At 39.2% G+C, this 17994-nt stretch overlaps 1 protein-coding gene across 3 annotated transcripts in view; it reads left to right on the top strand.

Moving 5' to 3' along the window:
• DNAH5 (dynein axonemal heavy chain 5) overlaps positions 1–17994 on the top strand; it is a 326976-nt gene that overhangs the window by 283232 nt on the left and 25750 nt on the right. For all 3 annotated transcript variants that reach the window (XM_066243771.1, XM_066243781.1, XM_066243766.1), the window contains 6 exons: positions 5652–5895; positions 6872–6986; positions 7477–7667; positions 12728–12849; positions 14678–14827; positions 17237–17482. In XM_066243771.1, the coding sequence (XP_066099868.1) occupies positions 5652–5895; positions 6872–6986; positions 7477–7667; positions 12728–12849; positions 14678–14827; positions 17237–17482 (1068 nt within the window). The remainder of the gene's footprint in view (positions 1–5651; positions 5896–6871; positions 6987–7476; positions 7668–12727; positions 12850–14677; positions 14828–17236; positions 17483–17994) is intronic.

Raw genomic sequence — 17994 nt, 5'->3', positions numbered from 1 at the left:
CTATTAGCTAAGCTTGTTACCTCGTTTTCAGCTCGTGAATTGAGTTTTCATCTCTGTTTGATATGTTTTTATAGTTTCAATTTCCTTGGAAATATATTCTTTGTGTTCATTGAGTTGTTTTCCAAGCTCCCTAAATTGCCTTTCTGTGTTTTCTTGTATATCTCTGAGTATTTTTAGGATTTCTATTTTAAATTCTCTGTCATTTAACTCCAAACTTTCCAATATATTAAATTTTTTCTCCTTAGATTTTTCCTCATCTATCTGTGTTACCTCTCTTTCTTTTGTATCCATGATATTCAATTTTCTCTTCCTTAATGGCATCTGAGGGTGGTTTTGTTGATAGTGTTAATGAGATTTAATAAAGAATAAAAAGTTAAAAAATTAAAAAGTCAAAAAGTTTTTTTTTTAAAAAATTAATAAGTAAATAAAGAAAAATAAAATAAAATAAAAATTAAAAAAAGGAAATTATTTCCCCCCCCTTTTTTCCTCTCCTCTCCTCTCCCCTCTTTCTTGAGAAAATCTTGTGGTGAAGTGTGAATTATATTGTACTAAATAGAACAAACAATGCCTGTAATGGAGGGCCTGAATTGGGGAGAAGTAATAAACGGCCAAAAGAAAAAAAGAAGAAAAAAGAAAAAAAAGAAGGTATGGACCCACAAAAAGCAAATGAGGAAAAAATTTGGGTCAAGAATAAAATGATTTGCTTTTAGGTGTTAGTTGACTAAGAGTTATGATGAGAAGAATAAGAGGAAACAGGAAAATTGGGGGACAAATTAAAAATTACTATTGTATTTAGTGGAACAAGAACTAGATAAAATGGAGAGCCAGGGATGGGAGCACTGCTAGTGAGTTAAAAAGGTGAAGTAAAAAACCCCCAAAATGCCACAAACATAAGTTTGAGTCCCAGATAAGATAATTTGTTCATTATTGAGGTTTGAATGAGAGGAGATGTAAAGGAGAAAAGAAGAAACTAATATAGAGGGAGAAAAGAAAGAGAGAGAAAAAAAGAGGGTACCACTAAAGGAAGAAAAAAGAAAAAAGAGGGGAGAGAGAGAGAGTTAAGGGTTTTGGAGTGCAACCCTCATAGAGAGAAAGGAAGAGGAAAGAAAAGATAATGGGAGATGTAACACTTATGGGTAGTGTAGTTCAAGGAGAGGAGAGAGTAAGACTGACAGAGTTAAAAGACCAAATTTGAGGAGGAAAAAAAAATGAAGAATGAAGATAAGAGAAACAAATGAACAGATATAATAAAATGGGATAGGTTATAAAGTCTGTGTATTATTTTTGATTTTGAGAGGTTATCTTCTTGCTTTCTCTTTTCTCTCCCTCTTCCTGGTCGGTGACTCTGTACCCCGGGTTCTGCCCCTTTGGTACGCTCAGGTAGAGGTTTGCAGTTGATAAGTCTCTATGGCGATGTCATGTATTGTGCTTCAGTCTTGTTGGCAGTCGAGGCTCATTAGCATTTATAGGCTCCACCAGTGAGAGAGTCCGTGTTCCTGGAGCCTCTCTCCTAGTCTTTCCTTCCTCAATTAGTAGCCTGATAATCCAGCTATGGGGTTGCTGCTGCCTCTGCCTGGATAGTAAGAGGCTCAAGAGCTGGCAACTCCCCACTCTATTCCCACTCAGCCCAGGGCTCTGGGTAAGGCTCTGTCAGTCAGAGCTGCTAGAATAATCAGGTAGGGCTTCTGCCCAATCAATGAACTCTGGCTCTGCCACTCTGTCCCATAACACGGGTGGGTGCCCACTCCTGGGGCACTTGGAGGAAACTCTCACTCACTATCTGTGTGCAGACCAGGATATCAGGCCAGCAGTCTCACACTCTGAATGAAATCCCTGCCCACACGGAAAAGTTCCAGTGTTGGAATTGGCTCTCGTTCCCTCCCCATGCGCCGCTTTTTCAGGGCACTGGGGTGGCCTGAGATTCTGCTTTTGGCCCACACAAAGTCCCCTGACTCTGCCCCTCTGTGGGATAACATGGGCACCCAGTGCCGAGGCACTCGGAGGAATCTCTCACTCACTATCTGTGCGCAGACCAGGATATCAGGCTGACAGTCTCACACTCTGAGTGAAACGCCTGCCCTCTCAGAAAAGTTCCAGCATTGGAATTGGCTCTCACTTCCTCCCCGTGCGTGGCTTTTTCAAGACGCTGAGGAAGCCCGGAGATTCCGCTTTCAGCCCACACAGAGGCCTCTGACTCTGCCCCTCTGTGGGATAACACGGGAGCCCACTCCTGGGGCTTTTGAAGGAATCTCTCGCCCACTATCTGCGTGCGCCGACCCGGAGATCGGGGAAAATGGCTGCCCCACTTGTCTTTCTTTTCCTTTTTTTCTTTTTTTTTTTTTGTATTTTTCTGAAGCTGGAAACGGGGAGAGACAGTCAGACAGACTCCCGCATGCGCCCGACTGGGATCCACCTGGCACGCCCACCAGGGGCGACGCTCTGCCCACCAGGGGAGATCCCCAGCGCCCGGGCCATCTTTGCTCCAATGAAGCCTTGGCTGCAGGAGGGGAAGAGAGAGTCAGAGAGGAAGGAGGGGGGGCGTGGAGAAGCAAATGGGCGCTTCTCCTATGTGCCCTGGCCGGGACTCGAACCCGGGTCCCCCCCACACCAAGCCGACGCTCTACCACTGAGCCAACCGGCCAGGGCCCACTTGTCTTTCTTTGTCTGGGTTTAGTGCGAGTGTTAGCTTGTATTGACTGGGTTGCCACAGGCACAATTTTTCCTTGGCTTGGATCTCCATTCCACAGCCTGGTTTGGCCGTTTGTGCTGTGGCCTGGATCTATTCACCCCCTTTGCCCGCCTTAGTTTCTGTATTCAAAGTTCCCAGTGAAAGCAGCCCTATTTAGGTTAGTGAGGAAGGCAGAGCATTTCTTACTCCCTATTTCCTTTGAGGTTTGATGATATATTTAGCCAATTTTTCCATCGACCATACCTTCGGGTGTATTGCTAAACATCTGGAGGCTCCAAGGATAGGTTTTTCTGTTTCTGGTTGAAGATCTTGTTGAGTTTTGGGGGAGATTTATCGGTATTGCTTCCTATCGCACCATTACTCTGACATCATCTCTACGTTCAAGCTTTTACTTACTATTTTCAAATCAGAAATTGAATACCTTTTCTCTTATTTCTATAAGGGGAACACATTACTAATAATTGTGTTTGTTTTATTAATAAATGGTTTTTAAAGCAACATGGAGGCATAATTTTAGTCCCAATTGCATAGTTTACAAGTGGAAACGAGATTGGAAATGTAGGTCATAACAAGTTTTGCAAACTATTTGGAGAATTTTGGCTCTTTTCAAAAGCTAAGCGAGATGTTCTGAATGACTAGGGGCAGAAAAGTGCGGTGGCCCAGAGAAGGCTCAGCAGGAGACCAGGTGTGGTCCAAGTAGTCCACGGAGGAATAATTAAAGTCCCAATTAGGGCAGGGGCTAGGTAATTGGGAAAAAACGGAAGGAAGAATAATTGTTATGCAAGAAAACACTCATGAAGACTTGGTGCAGTTTTTGGTTTTGACAGCCTATGCTCTCATTCCCAGCAGACATGAGAGCACATACCCTTAGCGTTGTAAGGGCAAGATGAGAAAATTCTCCTTTTTAAATATCCCCTTTCAGCTACTTCACTATGCTTTTATGATGATATGTGAAATCTAAAGTATGATTTATTTTGTGCCAATTCACAATTTTATTTTTCAAATAACTCATTTCTAAATAAGCATAATCCTTCTGAACATCCATGCTGGAAATGATTAGAAGGGAAGAGACATGTTCTGAGCTGCTGTCATGATCCAGTCGATGTGATAGCTGCTTTAATAGTGATGTCCTCACATGTACTCTCTGAGCTATTCTTATGTTCATCTTGCAGATGAAGAAAATGAGGCTTGTAGAGTTCTATAACATGGCCACCATTATGTAGTTAATAAGTTTTGGGAGTTTGGATTCAAACTTGTCTTTCTGGTGTCAACACCATCACTTTTCCCACTGCTCTATTTGTTCTCCTACCTGTCCTTGGGTGAGGATGTTTATAAAGCTCGCCTTTGGGAACTCAGACATGATAATGTTAGTATGTGAAATTGAGGATTATGGCAATGAAAAATAATTGAAGTTTTTCCCTTTAATTTTATTATCACTGTATTTCCTACTGTAACCAAAGCATGAGTGTTTATTATAACTGTTTCTGGGAAGAAATTTTATAGTTGTTTTTAAATGTTACTTGTTTGTACTAATTTCTACTTTATTTCAAATTTGAGAGTCATTTAGTGAGTAAATGAATTAATGTAACTACTCAAGAAGCTTCCAAATATAACCAAATAACAGATGGAAACAAAGATCATAAGAGCAGATTTTGTTTGAGTTTTACATCAGAAAGGATTAAGAATTGATTTAAGTGCTGAGATTTTGTTTTGCTTAAAGAATTTTCCTTTTCTAGATGTCTCCAGACCAGATTCACTGTGCTCAGACCATGAATTGAGAGCCTGGCAGGGTACTGCCCACTCTAACTCTTTAATCAATGGTGATTAATTGGCTAGAATAGAGCAGGTATAGAATGATTGTGAAGGTTCTGTGCAGTATTTTCTTCTGGTTATAACAGTTTCATTGCATTTTATTGAAGATTGCATTTTTGTGAGATATTTTAGTATTTATTCATTGTATGAACACTTAGCACCTACTGCATGCTGGGGTGCAGAAAAGACATTTGGAACACATCAATGAACAAAAAGAAGACATTAATTGAGCTAAAATAGAAAGCAGAGGCCAGTGATTTTGTTACCACAATTTTTATTTTAACTTCATGGTTTTTCAGTTACAGAGCATTTTCATATCTGTACTTCTGGTACCAAGACCTGACTAGATTTTTAAATACTATTTACTCATTGCCCTTTTCATTTTTGATTGTTTTATTAGTTTCAAAGTTAGAATTTCTCATATAACAACTTGACTTCCATGTACAATTTTATTTGGTGCCAGAAGCCTATCGTCTCTGTTGGCCCCCAGCCTGTGGGCTTCATGCTGCCTCTGGCTTGTTCAGTGTCATGGCCATTTCTTCCTTTTCCATTCCTCATCAGCCTCATATTTTCTTTTCTTCTCTTTCACTATCTCTTCCTCTCCAAACTACCAGGAGGAAGAAATAACCAATAGGCCCAATAATCATCTGAATTTGTTCTCTCCCGAACTATTTATCAAGGTCCTTCAGGGAAGATACAGATCTTCCCTTCTCTTGGAGAGCAGATTACCTTTTTGGGCAAAGATGATTTTAAAATTTAAATGTATCTGCAGAAGTAAATGCATTTAATCCAAGACACATATCATATATATTTGTCTTCAAATATAATTCAATATATTTTCAAATATATGTCACCTTCAAAACAAGCTTAAATGTAATCACCAAAGTCACTTAAAAATGATTTGACTTTAGGAAAGAAAAAGTTGGTAAAAGGGGTATTGGTGATATTTTTAGCGCATTTCACATTGTTTGCCACTATTTCTTTCATCTGTTAATTCTCCTCCCCTTATTTTGACATCTGTATTTTCTGCAGTCTAATACAAAAACTATAGTACAAGACCTTGAGGGCAGCTCTGTAGGTTAACTTTTTAAGGAATGGCCAAATAATAGTTGTAAATTGAGGAAGAAACAATATTTATGCCAACTAATAGGAATTGGAGAAAGAAAGAACTCGTCTTATGGAAGATGTCACTGCAAACAAAAGACGCATGAAGGAGCTAGAAGATAATTTGCTTTGCCGGCTGACAAGTACCCAGGGGTCCCTGGTGGAAGACGAGAGTCTCATTGTTGTGCTGAGTAACACAAAAAAGACGGCAGAAGAGGTGACACAGAAGCTAGAAATTTCAGCCGAGACAGAAATTCAAATTAACTCAGCCCGGGAGGAATACAGACCTGGTGAGTTTGGTAATGAAAGACAAATGTCACAGGAAAATGAGGTGAGAAATAAGTGAGGATGAGAAAATTGGAAGGAAATAAGGATGTCATGCTAATGACTGTGCAAAGTGGGGTGACTATTTATGTTTTGTGGCAATTCTGTTCAGTAAAATTGAGATGAAAATATATTTTAGTGATGTTCATTTTATAGGTGCTTATAATTTGTGTTGCTTGGCAAATCTTTTAAAGTTCCTGTGCACTTATATTTGAACTAGAAAGGAAAGAGAGAAATTTAAAGAATATCTGATTACAAGTTAGTGAGATCTGAGCAATTAATGCACAATTTTTGGTCTGTTGACTAGTTATTTATCATTTGGCAATAATAAGCTAGTGTTTTGTTTGTAGTCTGTTTTAAGAAGGTGATATTCTCTGACATCATGGGAGCTCTTAAGTCTTATTATCCACCAATTTGAAAATTGGTGTTGTTCATTGACTGCTAAAATAATTCAATCTCCTTTAGTAACTTATTGTTCCTCCTGGAAATAATAATCAAAACAATCTCTTCCGCTAGTGTGCCCTCTCTGTGATGCCTTGTTTTGCCAGCTTGAGGCCAAGGTGAGGCATGGCTTCTTCATGGCACTTAAGAATGAAGTCCTTCCAATGCCTACACAACTTACTGGGTGTTAACACATCCGACATCCCTTCAGTTGTCTTTTCTTCATATAAAAAACAGTAAAATGTATTTATAAGGGATCTAGACATTCTAAAGTGGAAAGTACTATGTGGTAAACGTAAATAGTAGACTATTTACACAAAGTCTGTAAGCAAGAATTAAATACATAAGATGAACATTGCTCTAGACTCACATTGCTGATACATGGTTATTGATAAAAGAAAAAAATAAGACTTGTTTTCATTTAGAGTTGAGGCTAATTGTGCTTGGGTCATGTATTTTTCCACCCTAGCAGTGCATGCAACCTTCCTCTTTGTCTTTCAGTGGCTACGCGGGGCAGCATCCTCTACTTCCTCATCACCGAGATGAGCTTGGTTAATGAGATGTATCAGACCTCGCTCCGCCAGTTTCTTGGCTTGTTTGACCTTTCCTTAGCCAGGTGTGTCTGTGCTCGGGAAGCCAAACTGAATTCTGTATCTGTGGTTTAGAATGACGACTTTAGCTTTATAACTTCCTTTTCCTTTGCTGAATCTTTTCTTTTTTTTTAATTCCAAGATTAGCGCTATTACTGGTGTGTTAACAAATCATTCTCATGTGTCATTTTATGCTCAGAGTAAGCTCTACCAACTATTCATCCAATGATTGATTCTTACGGTTTCATGTATTTCTGTTAAACAAAAAATTCCCAAGACATTGTTATGAATGATAATGCCTGGCGGATAAAATTGATTTAGACACATTGTGGACTCTGTTATGTTATTTTGTGTTCAAAGAATGCTTGTTATTTTAGATTTAGAAGTTTTACCCTTGATGTGTACAAAATAAGAATTGACCCTCCAAAGTTACTTATTCTCCATTTCAGATTTTGTTTTTATGGAAAATTGAAAAGGGCAGGAGGATAAGCCTGATTAAAATGTTCTCTGCTCCAGGTCTGTCAAGAGCCCAATTACAAGCAAAAGAATTGCTAATATCATTGAACACATGACCTACGAGGTCTATAAGTATGCTGCCCGAGGCTTGTATGAAGAACACAAGTTCCTATTCACCTTGCTGCTTACCCTGAAGATTGACATCCAGAGGAACTGGGTCAAGCATGAAGAGTTTCTTACCTTTGTTAAAGGTCAGTATAACATCGAAAGCATTGTACACAGATGCATGTGTAAGAATGATTGTGAAGGTCCTGTGCAGTATTTTCTTCTGGTTATAACACTTCCCTTGCATTTTGTTGAAGATTGCATTTATGCAAGATATTTTATTATTCATTCTTGTATGAATATTTGTTTAGCACCTACTGCAGGCTGGGGCACAGAACATATCAATGAACAGAAAGAACAATCCTGCTTTTGTAGAGCTCAAATATTTTGGGGGCTGGTGATACAGAAAAAATAATAAAACAATCAGTAAATTATTAATATATAGTATGTGAAAAGCTAGTACGCCCTATCCTATGGAAAAAACAAAATTGGATAAGGGTGGGAAGGGTAGGGAAGGTTTAAATTTTTCAGTGGGACATTTAATGGGATTTCTAATGTGGTAGGCCTCTCTAAGAGATGGATACGTGAGCAAAGGCCTGAAGGAACACAGAGCACTGGCCCTGGGGACATTTAGAGGAAGAGTGTTGAAGGAAGAGGAGCTGGCATCAAGGGCTGAGCTTTCCTAGGGGGAAGTTGTTCCTAACATCCTCAATTCAGGCATAAAATGCATTTCTTCATGGAAATAACATTGAACATAGCACCCTGGTGTGGGTAGAATGCTGTAAAGTGTGTTACAGTATGGCATGACAATTTCCAACATGAGATTGAGAATTAGGAAGACTTTTAGGGATAGTAGTGGTTTTGCCACCTTCTTGATGAGTGGTCTTGAGTCAGGTTATTTAACCTTTTAAGCTTCAGTTTCCTCAGCTCTAAAACAAGGAGAATTTTAGCTACAGAATAGGGTTATTGAAAAATCACACAACTTACATAAACCCTGGCACATAGAATATGTCAGCGTAGACATTTCTGTATGGTCTTTAGTATTTTAGTTTAATTAGTCTGAGGCTCATCAAAGTTGGACAGATTTTGTAGGCCTCTGCCATTCAACAACTGTAATACTGCTTACACAATCAGGCTGAAAGTGAAAAGATAGAAAATAGTATTTCATGCACATAGGCACCAAAAGAGAACAAGGGTGACTACACTGATACCTCATGAAATAGACTTTCAGTCGGAAAAGTTTACAAAACACAAAGGACATTATATATTAATAAAAGTTCAATACAGCAATAAGATATAATAATGACAAACACTTAGGCACCTAATGATAGACCATAAAATTATATGAAGCAAAAACTGACAGAATTGAAGGGAGAAACAGACAATTTTACAATGATCGTGGGAGAACTCAATACTGCACTTACAGCAATGGATGGAGCAACCAGGCAGAAGCTAAGTAAGGAAATGGAGGACTTCATACATCCAACCAACCTGATCTAACAGACATATAACTCCTGAAACTCAGAAAGCAAACAACTCAATTCAAAGAAATAAGTACTGCTTATGAAACAGTTTCAGAAGATTGCCCTTTGATAGTTATGCTGGTGAAAGCTACCCAATGATATGACCTCCCTTTGTAAGGGCTTTTATATCATTTCTTTGAAAATGTTATTTAGATAGCAACAGGGTTTTGATACTGGTCTTTTAATTTACTCATCTCTAAGGTGGGGAAGGATGACCCGAGATGACTTGCTAAGTCGTCCTCAGCTCTGACATTTAAGATTGTGTGGTATAACTTGCATAAGTCTTTCTTTATAACCACGTATTATTTTTACAAAGTATTATGGTAAAAATTCAAACTTACTTTTCCTAAAACAAGGGTTGAAGCATGAAGGGAATGGCTTAATTCTCTTTCATTTTGAAAATTTAATTTGAATTATTTTTGTCTCAGTTGTTTATCCATCAGTCTATTTAATCTGGTGCTGTATTATCCAGGAATATGCGTCCACCTACCCCTCTGCCCAGTACAATTATTCTTTGTGGCTCATTGACCAGTATTGAACCAGGGAATCCTGCCTGGCTCATGACACAGTTACCTGGTACTAAGCAATGAATATAATGTTTGGCTACAAGCAACACCTTTTCTTTCCATGAATTAGCTCTCCCTGACCCTCTGGTGAATACCTGATTCTCTTCAGTTTGTTGGAAGATGAACAGTTTTCATGGAAATTGGTATGATGTTTTTCAACAAAAAAGCATTGTCCTTAGGTCTTTTACTGATCACTAGTGTTAAAACAATCTGTTTGGATTTTATGAGCTTATATTTTCATTGAAATGGCTTCAAGGCCCCACTTACCTTGTTGGAAATATACTAAGATGGATTTGGCATAAGAGAGCAGTTTAGTTGGGTACACAGTGCCTGGATAAACTAGAGTTTGGCTCAATAAATATCTTAAATACAATTATTTGTTTATGGCCTACTCTGTTCAAAAAATTATTTTAAAGATAGCCAAATGCATTGGTTATATCCTTTTAAGACTTATGCCTACAGCAGTGATGGGCAATCTTTTGAGGTTGGTGTGTCAAAATTTGCTAAAAAATGAGCATAACTCGGGTGGTGTGTCACTTTGAGAAAAAAACCATAATTTCATGATATTTATAGTTTAAATAACAAAAACATATAATTGTAATATATAACTGTATTTAATAAACCAAAAACTAATTATTTAACTTACCTGCTTAGTGACTTCTTTGTTCATCTGTCAGTTGGTTTCTTTTGTTAGTCTTGATACTATTTAACTGTTTGGGGTGCCATAAACTAAGATAAGTGAGGGAGAGGGGGAATTCTTTAACTAATCTGCCTATTATTGACTTTGCTGTTGCTGAATTTCATTGGCTAAATCAGGCGTCCCCAAACTACGGCCCCGCGGGCTGCATGCAGCCCCCTGAGGCCATTTATCCGCCCCCCCTTGCACTTCCAGAAGGGGCACCTCTTTCATTGGTGGTCAGTGAGGGGAGCACTGTATGTGGCGGTCCTCCAATGGTCTGAGGGACAGTGACCTGGCCCCCTGTGTAAAAAGTTTGGGGACCCCTGCTAAATCCTCAATTGAAGGTTGGTATTTTGTACACTTCAAGCCCAAGCAAGCGCTACTAACTTCATCTGTCAATCTGTTTCTTTTGTTGGTTTTGATATTATTTAATGCTGAGAATAAGGTCTCACAAAAGTACATAGAGGGAAAAACTGTGAGTAAAGCCAGTGCTATATTTTTCAGGGTGCTAAAAGCGTCTGATAATCGGTTCTAGGCACTCCAAATTTCCTGTTCGTAGTGGTACTCCTCTTGATTCTCCAAGAGGCACCTTTCTGGATTCTCAAGCTTTGACTTCAAGTCGACAGACACCTGAATCCAGATGCTGTCTTGAAATTCTGCAAGTTGCATCTTATGTAAATTAAGATGGCTGCCGCTATTTCTAATGGTGGGAAACGGCACCCACAGCACAGGCCCTCACCTCTCCCAACCTCCCCCTCACTTATCTCAGTAATGATGGTCAGTTAGAAATCCACAACACCCCAGAACAGTAGATTGGATGATGGTTGCTGTGGTTATGTGGTTGCTGGTAATGGCGATCACAGGGCCCCCAGAGATGTATCCCCTGCGGCATTCTGCTGCTCCCTGCTCTGCTGGCTGGAAGTGAGGTCAAAGATCCCCTCCGGCCTAACCGGAAGTCCCAGAACTAGACATTCTGTGCCGGGGTTCTGTTGTTTTGGCCTACAGACCTCTGGCACATAGTGTCTACAACAAATGTTTTAACCTCGGCTACTGCACCTGGCCATGCCAGTGCCGAGTATGAAACGTCCTTTTTGGCATGTGGCCCCATACTTCTCTGGCATGCAGCTGCATATGGCCATGTGTCATCGAAAATGGGTATGTGTGTCAGTGCTGACACGCGTGTCATAGGTTTGCCATCATGGGCCGACAATATATTTTTTTATGAAATACTTTAAAAGATGGTATTTATTAAACAGTATATTTTATACCATAGAAGACTCACTAATTAATTCTTCCTTTGACTTAAAATATGATTGTTCATGTTTTTCTGTGGTGAACCACAATGTTTCTAAGATGTCATTTGTCTCATGATGCTGTGAGAGGTATAGGAGTTACATGAGCTTAGGTGACTCATCAGCAAAAAGATAGGAGTCAGTTCCCAATGGAAATGTTTGTTCTGGTTAGATTGACCAAACACAAATGATGTAGCACAAGGCCCTTGGGCTATGCTTGAAATGGATGCAAATAGTATACTGATTTATAGAAGACAACTCTTCAAACATGTGTAGTGCTACTGACATTTCTAGATAAACTCTCTCCTTAAAATGAGCTGGTACCATCATTGGATATTTCTTAATATTAACAGTAACTGCTCATTTAGTGACACTCTCCTTTGTTCTTGGTCCTGTTTTGTGTGCTCATGCACATGTTTTCTGTCATTCTGTCATCATCATGACACTCAGGTTTCATTATTCCAATTTTATTTTATTTTACTTTATTATTTTTTACAGAGACAGAGAGAGAGAGTCAGAGAGAGGGATAGATGGGGACAGACAGGAAGGAACGGAGAGAGATGAGAAGCATCAATCATCAGTTTTTCGTTGCGACACCTTAGTTGTTCATTGATTGCTTTCTCATATGTGCCTTGACACCTGGGCCTTCAGCAGAAAGAGTAACCCCTTGCTCGAGCCAGTGATCTTGGGTCCAAGCTGGTGAGTTTTGTTCAAATCAGATGAGCCCGTGCTCAAGCTGGCGACCTTGGGGTCTCGAACCTGGGTCCTCCACATTCCAGTGTGACGCTCTAACCATTGCACCACGACCTGGTCAGGCTCATTATTTCAATTTTATATGTTTGAAAATAAGGCCCAGGCAGGTGAGCTGACTTGTTCCAGGCCTTTGCCTGGTAGAGCTAGGGTAGAATCCAGCATCTGCCTGCCTGCTAAGTTGTATTACTGATTCTTAAATGTGTTTTTGTGAAATCATCTATTCCTTTATTAAAATTTAAATCTTGTTCATCACCATGGTTTATATTTCTGAGCTTATAAATGTCAAAGTAGTAAAATAAATGAGATTGAAATACAGTTTAAGCAAAAGGTTTTATAGATGGTTTTACAATAAAGAAGTAAAAATCTCATAACTTTATATGTTTAATTTTAAAGGTGGTGCCTCACTGGACCTTAAAGCTTGTCCTCCTAAACCATCTAAATGGATCCTAGACATGACCTGGCTGAATTTGGTGGAACTAAGCAAACTTAGACAGTTCTCTGATGTCCTTGATCAGGTATTCGGTGCTTTAAATAAACTTAAGAGAATGTTACAGTGAGCAGCTTCCTACTTTCTCACCAGTTACATTATTTGTGGAAGGGAGAGATTTCTTAATATTGACACTCTTAAAATGTATGGCCTGTGTTTGACCTTCCTCACAACTCACTTACACTCTGATAAATCATATTCCACCCATTGCAGACTGGTCTTGCAGTAAGGAATTATTTGCCCAGGAAGTTTAAGTAATGCTGCCCTGCACCAAGTGTCAGTAACATCAATTGGAGATCCACAAGTGGGAAAGTGATAGATTCAATTAAGTGCAATAATTAGGTACACTTACGAGGTTTTACCTTCTTTCTAGAGATTAAATATAAAAAGAAATATGAACACTTTGCCTCCCATGCTAAATACCCTTTCTTGCCTCTTTTCACCCTTCTTCTTCTGCCCATTCCATTATACTGCCTCAGCTAGGCATCCGGCTGGGCATACAATGCAGACACTTGGCCTCTTATCTTTAGAAGTTATTATCCTTTCATAATCAGCCAGTTGCTGATAACTTGTGTATATGATGTGATCATGGAAGTTGAGTATGGAGAATTGAATTGGGACAGGCCAGAAGACAGGATTTTGAAAATCAGACAAGCAGAGAGAAATGACATTGACAACAAGGTGGCTTTATTCAGCTTCAAGTAGAAGGCTTAAAAAATTTTTTTTTAACTTGAAAATTTTCCAAGCTTGGTTTTTGATTTTTCCAATTTAATTTGACCTGAAGCTTAAGTTCTGCTATATTTTTATGTCTTGGCTTACAACAGATGATTACCATGGAATTAGGGTACAAATCATTTCTGGAGTGTTAAATAACTTTCATTTGGGAGATTTTAATGCACTTTAGCTTGTTCCTCCACAGGATGACTCCTAGTGAATTTAGCTGGACCATTATCTGTTATTGAAGTTATCTTCCAGAGATTGTATCCTATACCTGGAATTTCTTGACATTATGTAGTCATTCATGATTGAAAGAAGCTATTATTTTTTATTCTTACATGATACTTTCTAAATACAGACCTGAAATAGTTTTTTTTTTAATTAGAGCACTAAGAAATTCACTTTGGTATTTAATCAAAAGGAATAGATCAGAGAACATAAGATTATATTTGTCTGTAGATGTTGTTTGTTCTGTTTTTGAGATGCTTGCTTATGTAATGCTCTTCTCTCTTTGATTTTTTTAAATCTCCAATGACAATGGACTGTGTTCTTTTCTTCCTTCTCAGTTACCTAAAGGAAACTAGTGTCTGATTATTTATTTGCTATTAAGTGGTATATTTATAATTACTTTAATTAATAGAGTAGTGGCCAAAAAAGTTCATTCAATTAAAAAAGTGTATTATTTCCCCCCCCCCTTTTTGTATTTAGAGTGGTCTTGGGGAATGGGGAAACATAAGTGAATGAGATTTGGTTCTTCATCAGGAGAGGATGTCAAGAAGCAAATCAGATTATCTCAAAAAAACGAAAATGAATTTCCATTGATTTTTTTATTCTTTACAGATTCGTTACCACAAAGGCATAGAAGAAATTAGACAACCCAGGATTCTCTGTACTTCAGAAGCTTGCTGTAGGCTAGTGTGACTGCACAGTGACACAGTGTGAATTTTAGAGCAAATCACATTTGATTGCTAATTTTCAAACTTTTGGACACTAGAACATAAAATTGAAAATATGTATATAATCAAAGGATATCATTCACATATATTTGGAATGGTCAGAAAATTCGAGAAACATCTATGAACTGTTACTGAAAGATTTTTCCACGTTGTGACACATTTCTTATCCTCTTGTATTTTCAGATATCAAGATATGAGAAAATGTGGAAAATTTGGTTTGATAAGGAAAACCCTGAGGAGGAACCTCTTCCAAATGCCTATGATAAATCTCTTGACTGCTTTAGACGTCTTCTTCTTATTAGATCCTGGTGTCCTGACAGAACCATTGCCCAGGTAAAAAAAGTACCTATTAAAACAAAATAAAATAACATTTTTAAGGAGAATGTTTTTTTAAATGGAAAGAAATATTTAAAATGTTAATTCCAATGAGAATTCCTTGTAGTTTTCCATGTATTTTTTTAGCAATAAAATATGAAAAACAGAAAGGTAAAATAACAAATAATATACCATACAGGCTAAGTGATTTAAAACTCTTCTTTGGCCCAAATGGTCCAACAAGAGTAAATGAAAAAACCATGTTTGTAAGGTTGGCATATAGGTATAACATAAAGGTAAGGTCTTATTCTTCTCTGTCATCTTTATATTAACTCAAAAATGATATGGCTGCTCTATTTTTTTTTCTTTTTTGTATTTTTCTGAAGCTGGAAACAGGGAGAGACAGTCAGACAGACTCCCGTATGCCCTTGACCGGGATCCACCCGGCACGCCCACCAGGGGGCGATGCTCTACCCTTCCGGGGGGTTGCTCTGCCACGACCAGAGCCACTCTAGTGCCTGGGGCAGAGGCCAAGGAGCCATCCCCAGCGCCCCGGCCATCTTTGCTCCAATGGAGCCTTGGCTGCGGGAGGGGAAGAGAGAGACAGAGAGGAAGGAGGGGGGGTGTGGAGAAGCAAATGGGCGCTTCTCCTATGTGCCCTGGCCGGGAATCGAACCAGGGTCCCCCGCACTCCACCGGTTGGCTCACGCTCTACCGGTGAGCCAACCGGCCAGGGCCATGGCTGCTCTATTTTGCTAGTTGTAAAAATGTTTCCTTAAGTAGGAACAATGTGAAGTTTCTAGGAGAAACTTAGCTTAAACCAAGCTTAAGAGAGAGACTAGAGGGGAAGCACAACATTCTCAAACCTGTAGTCATTTCCCCAGAAGGAGTCACAATCTTGGTGTAAAGAAGTATGTTGGCCAAAAATTCTTTAAATTGTATATATGTAACATATGGTTTAAATGTGCATTTTACTTCCAAAAGGAGGCATCTTTTAAAGACCTTTAATCTGCTGGCCTACCATCACAGAAATTTAGTCACTAAAAAGACTCATTATGTTTTGCTTTTACAGTGTAAAAGTTTAACTCTAATATTCAGCATAGATTGATTCAAAAAGGCTTCTCCAAGTTAGCCTAAGGGGTAACATCAGGCAGGGTTTATAATAGAATGTAGGAAATGTTCCCCTCACTCTCCAGAGGGAGTGTTAAAACTAAGGAGTCACCATCTGCAAGTCCACTTAGGTACTGGGCAGTAACGGAATAACTAGATTCCGTGATTTACTGAGAAAGGGAAAAGGAGTTTTGCAACTCAGGGCACTGAGGTCAGCCTTCCTACAGTTTTTCTTCTCAACTTCATTACTTTTATTCTGCCCAAGTGAATTGTCAAACAGTTACCTTATTTAAGGGCAGTATGGAAGGTTCAGGTAGTTCCTTTTTCTCTTTCTTCCTCCCTCCCTCCCTTTGTTCTTTCCCTTCCTTCTCTCCTTCCTTCCTTCTTTTTCATGATTATTAATTTTTTCATATAACACTTTATTTGATCCAATGCTGAAATTTAAGTCTTCCATGCTTTTTTGTACCTTCATCCTGGCTGCTGACATCCATAGATTGATGGCAGCTAGACATCCTAAATAGTCTCCTATAGTCATTCTTGTCCACTCTAGCCCATCCTGTATATTCTAGAAGAAATGGAAACATGATTATGCCCTTTCCTTAGTGGCTTCCCATGGCTGTTATGATAACACACAAGACTTAAACCAGGTCTAGAAAGCCCCTCTTGAAAAAATGTCCTTTCTTCTAAAGTTCTCATTCTCAAGTTAGACTCCTTTTGTGATTTCAGTCACGTATTTTTCTGGGAAGCGTAATAGGAGAGGAACAATGTAGACATGTCCAATCCCCATTTCCCAGGAGCAGCATCAGGCTTGCTCTCAGCATTTCGTCCGAGTACGGCAGCTCATATCAAGGGCTATTTCACTGCCTTGGTTGTCAGAATGATGCTCTTTCAGAGCCTGAATTCTCTCACGTGTAAAATGGGACAATAAAATCTACCCAGGGTGATTGGAATAAGTTTTAATCAAAATAGTATATTTAATAATAACAATAATTATTATGTATCAATCTGAAAATATACTGAGGTGTTTTTTTTGTTTGTTTGTTTGTTCTTTGAGTTGCTATTGAGGCTCAAATTCCTGCCCCTTTACTAGGTTATGTGGGGATAAAATGAGGTGGAGGGATGACCATTGTAAAAAGAGATTACCAAATGAAAAAATATAAAGTATATAATTATAAAAGTCTCTACCCTATTTAAATGGCAAGGTTACTGTGGACGTCACTGTGATAATCTACAGAGCTGAATTTTGGAAACCACACTGCGTTGTACAAAGGAAGGGGTCAGAGCTCGTTTTGGTGACTTGTGTACTGTTTTTGGCAGGCACGCAAGTACATCATGGACTCCATGGGCGAAAACTATGCTGAAGGGGTCATCCTGGATTTGGAAAAGACGTGGGAGGAATCTGACCCACGGACACCACTCATCTGTCTCCTGTCCATGGGTTCAGATCCCACGGATTCCATCACCGCCTTGGGGAAGAGATTGAAAATAGAAACCCGTTATGTGTCCATGGGCCAGGGCCAGGAGGTCCACGCCCGCAAGCTTCTGCAGCAGACCATGGCAAACGTGAGGCTACCTGTCTACTTTTGTGTTATGTAGTTGATATTACAGGTTATAGTGTGACAATCGCAGAAAAGGACATATGATTGTTAAGAGTTTAAATTTATATACTGTGTCCTGCTGTTTACTAAATAGGAAAAGTATATCTATTAGAAAATTTTCATGGAAAAATCAGACACAGTTTAAAACTTTCTCTGTTGAGACTTGATTAATGGAAAACTTACCTAACTGAACATCTTTTTTCCTGACCAGCTTGCATAATGCTAAACCACACTTCAGATCCCAAACCCTCAGTGGGGTCCCAGCCCTGGCCTCTCAGCTGTACACTCCAGCCCCTCCAACTCACTCTCTGAATCCTCAACACTCCAGAGTCTACAGCACTAGTACCTTTTTTGAATTCCAGAACATACCATCTGTGCTCTAGAGTCCCCAGGCTTAGCCTGGTACCCAGAAGCCAGGAACCTGCCATTAACCTGCAGGTTACCCGAGGTCCTAGGAAACCTGGCCTGTCACACTCC

This window comes from Saccopteryx bilineata, chromosome 1 (genome assembly GCF_036850765.1).
Source record: "Saccopteryx bilineata isolate mSacBil1 chromosome 1, mSacBil1_pri_phased_curated, whole genome shotgun sequence".
Lineage (NCBI taxonomy): Eukaryota > Metazoa > Chordata > Mammalia > Chiroptera > Emballonuridae > Saccopteryx > Saccopteryx bilineata.
Note: the sequence above shows the minus strand (reverse complement) of the source record. Positions and strands in the feature narration are given on the sequence as shown.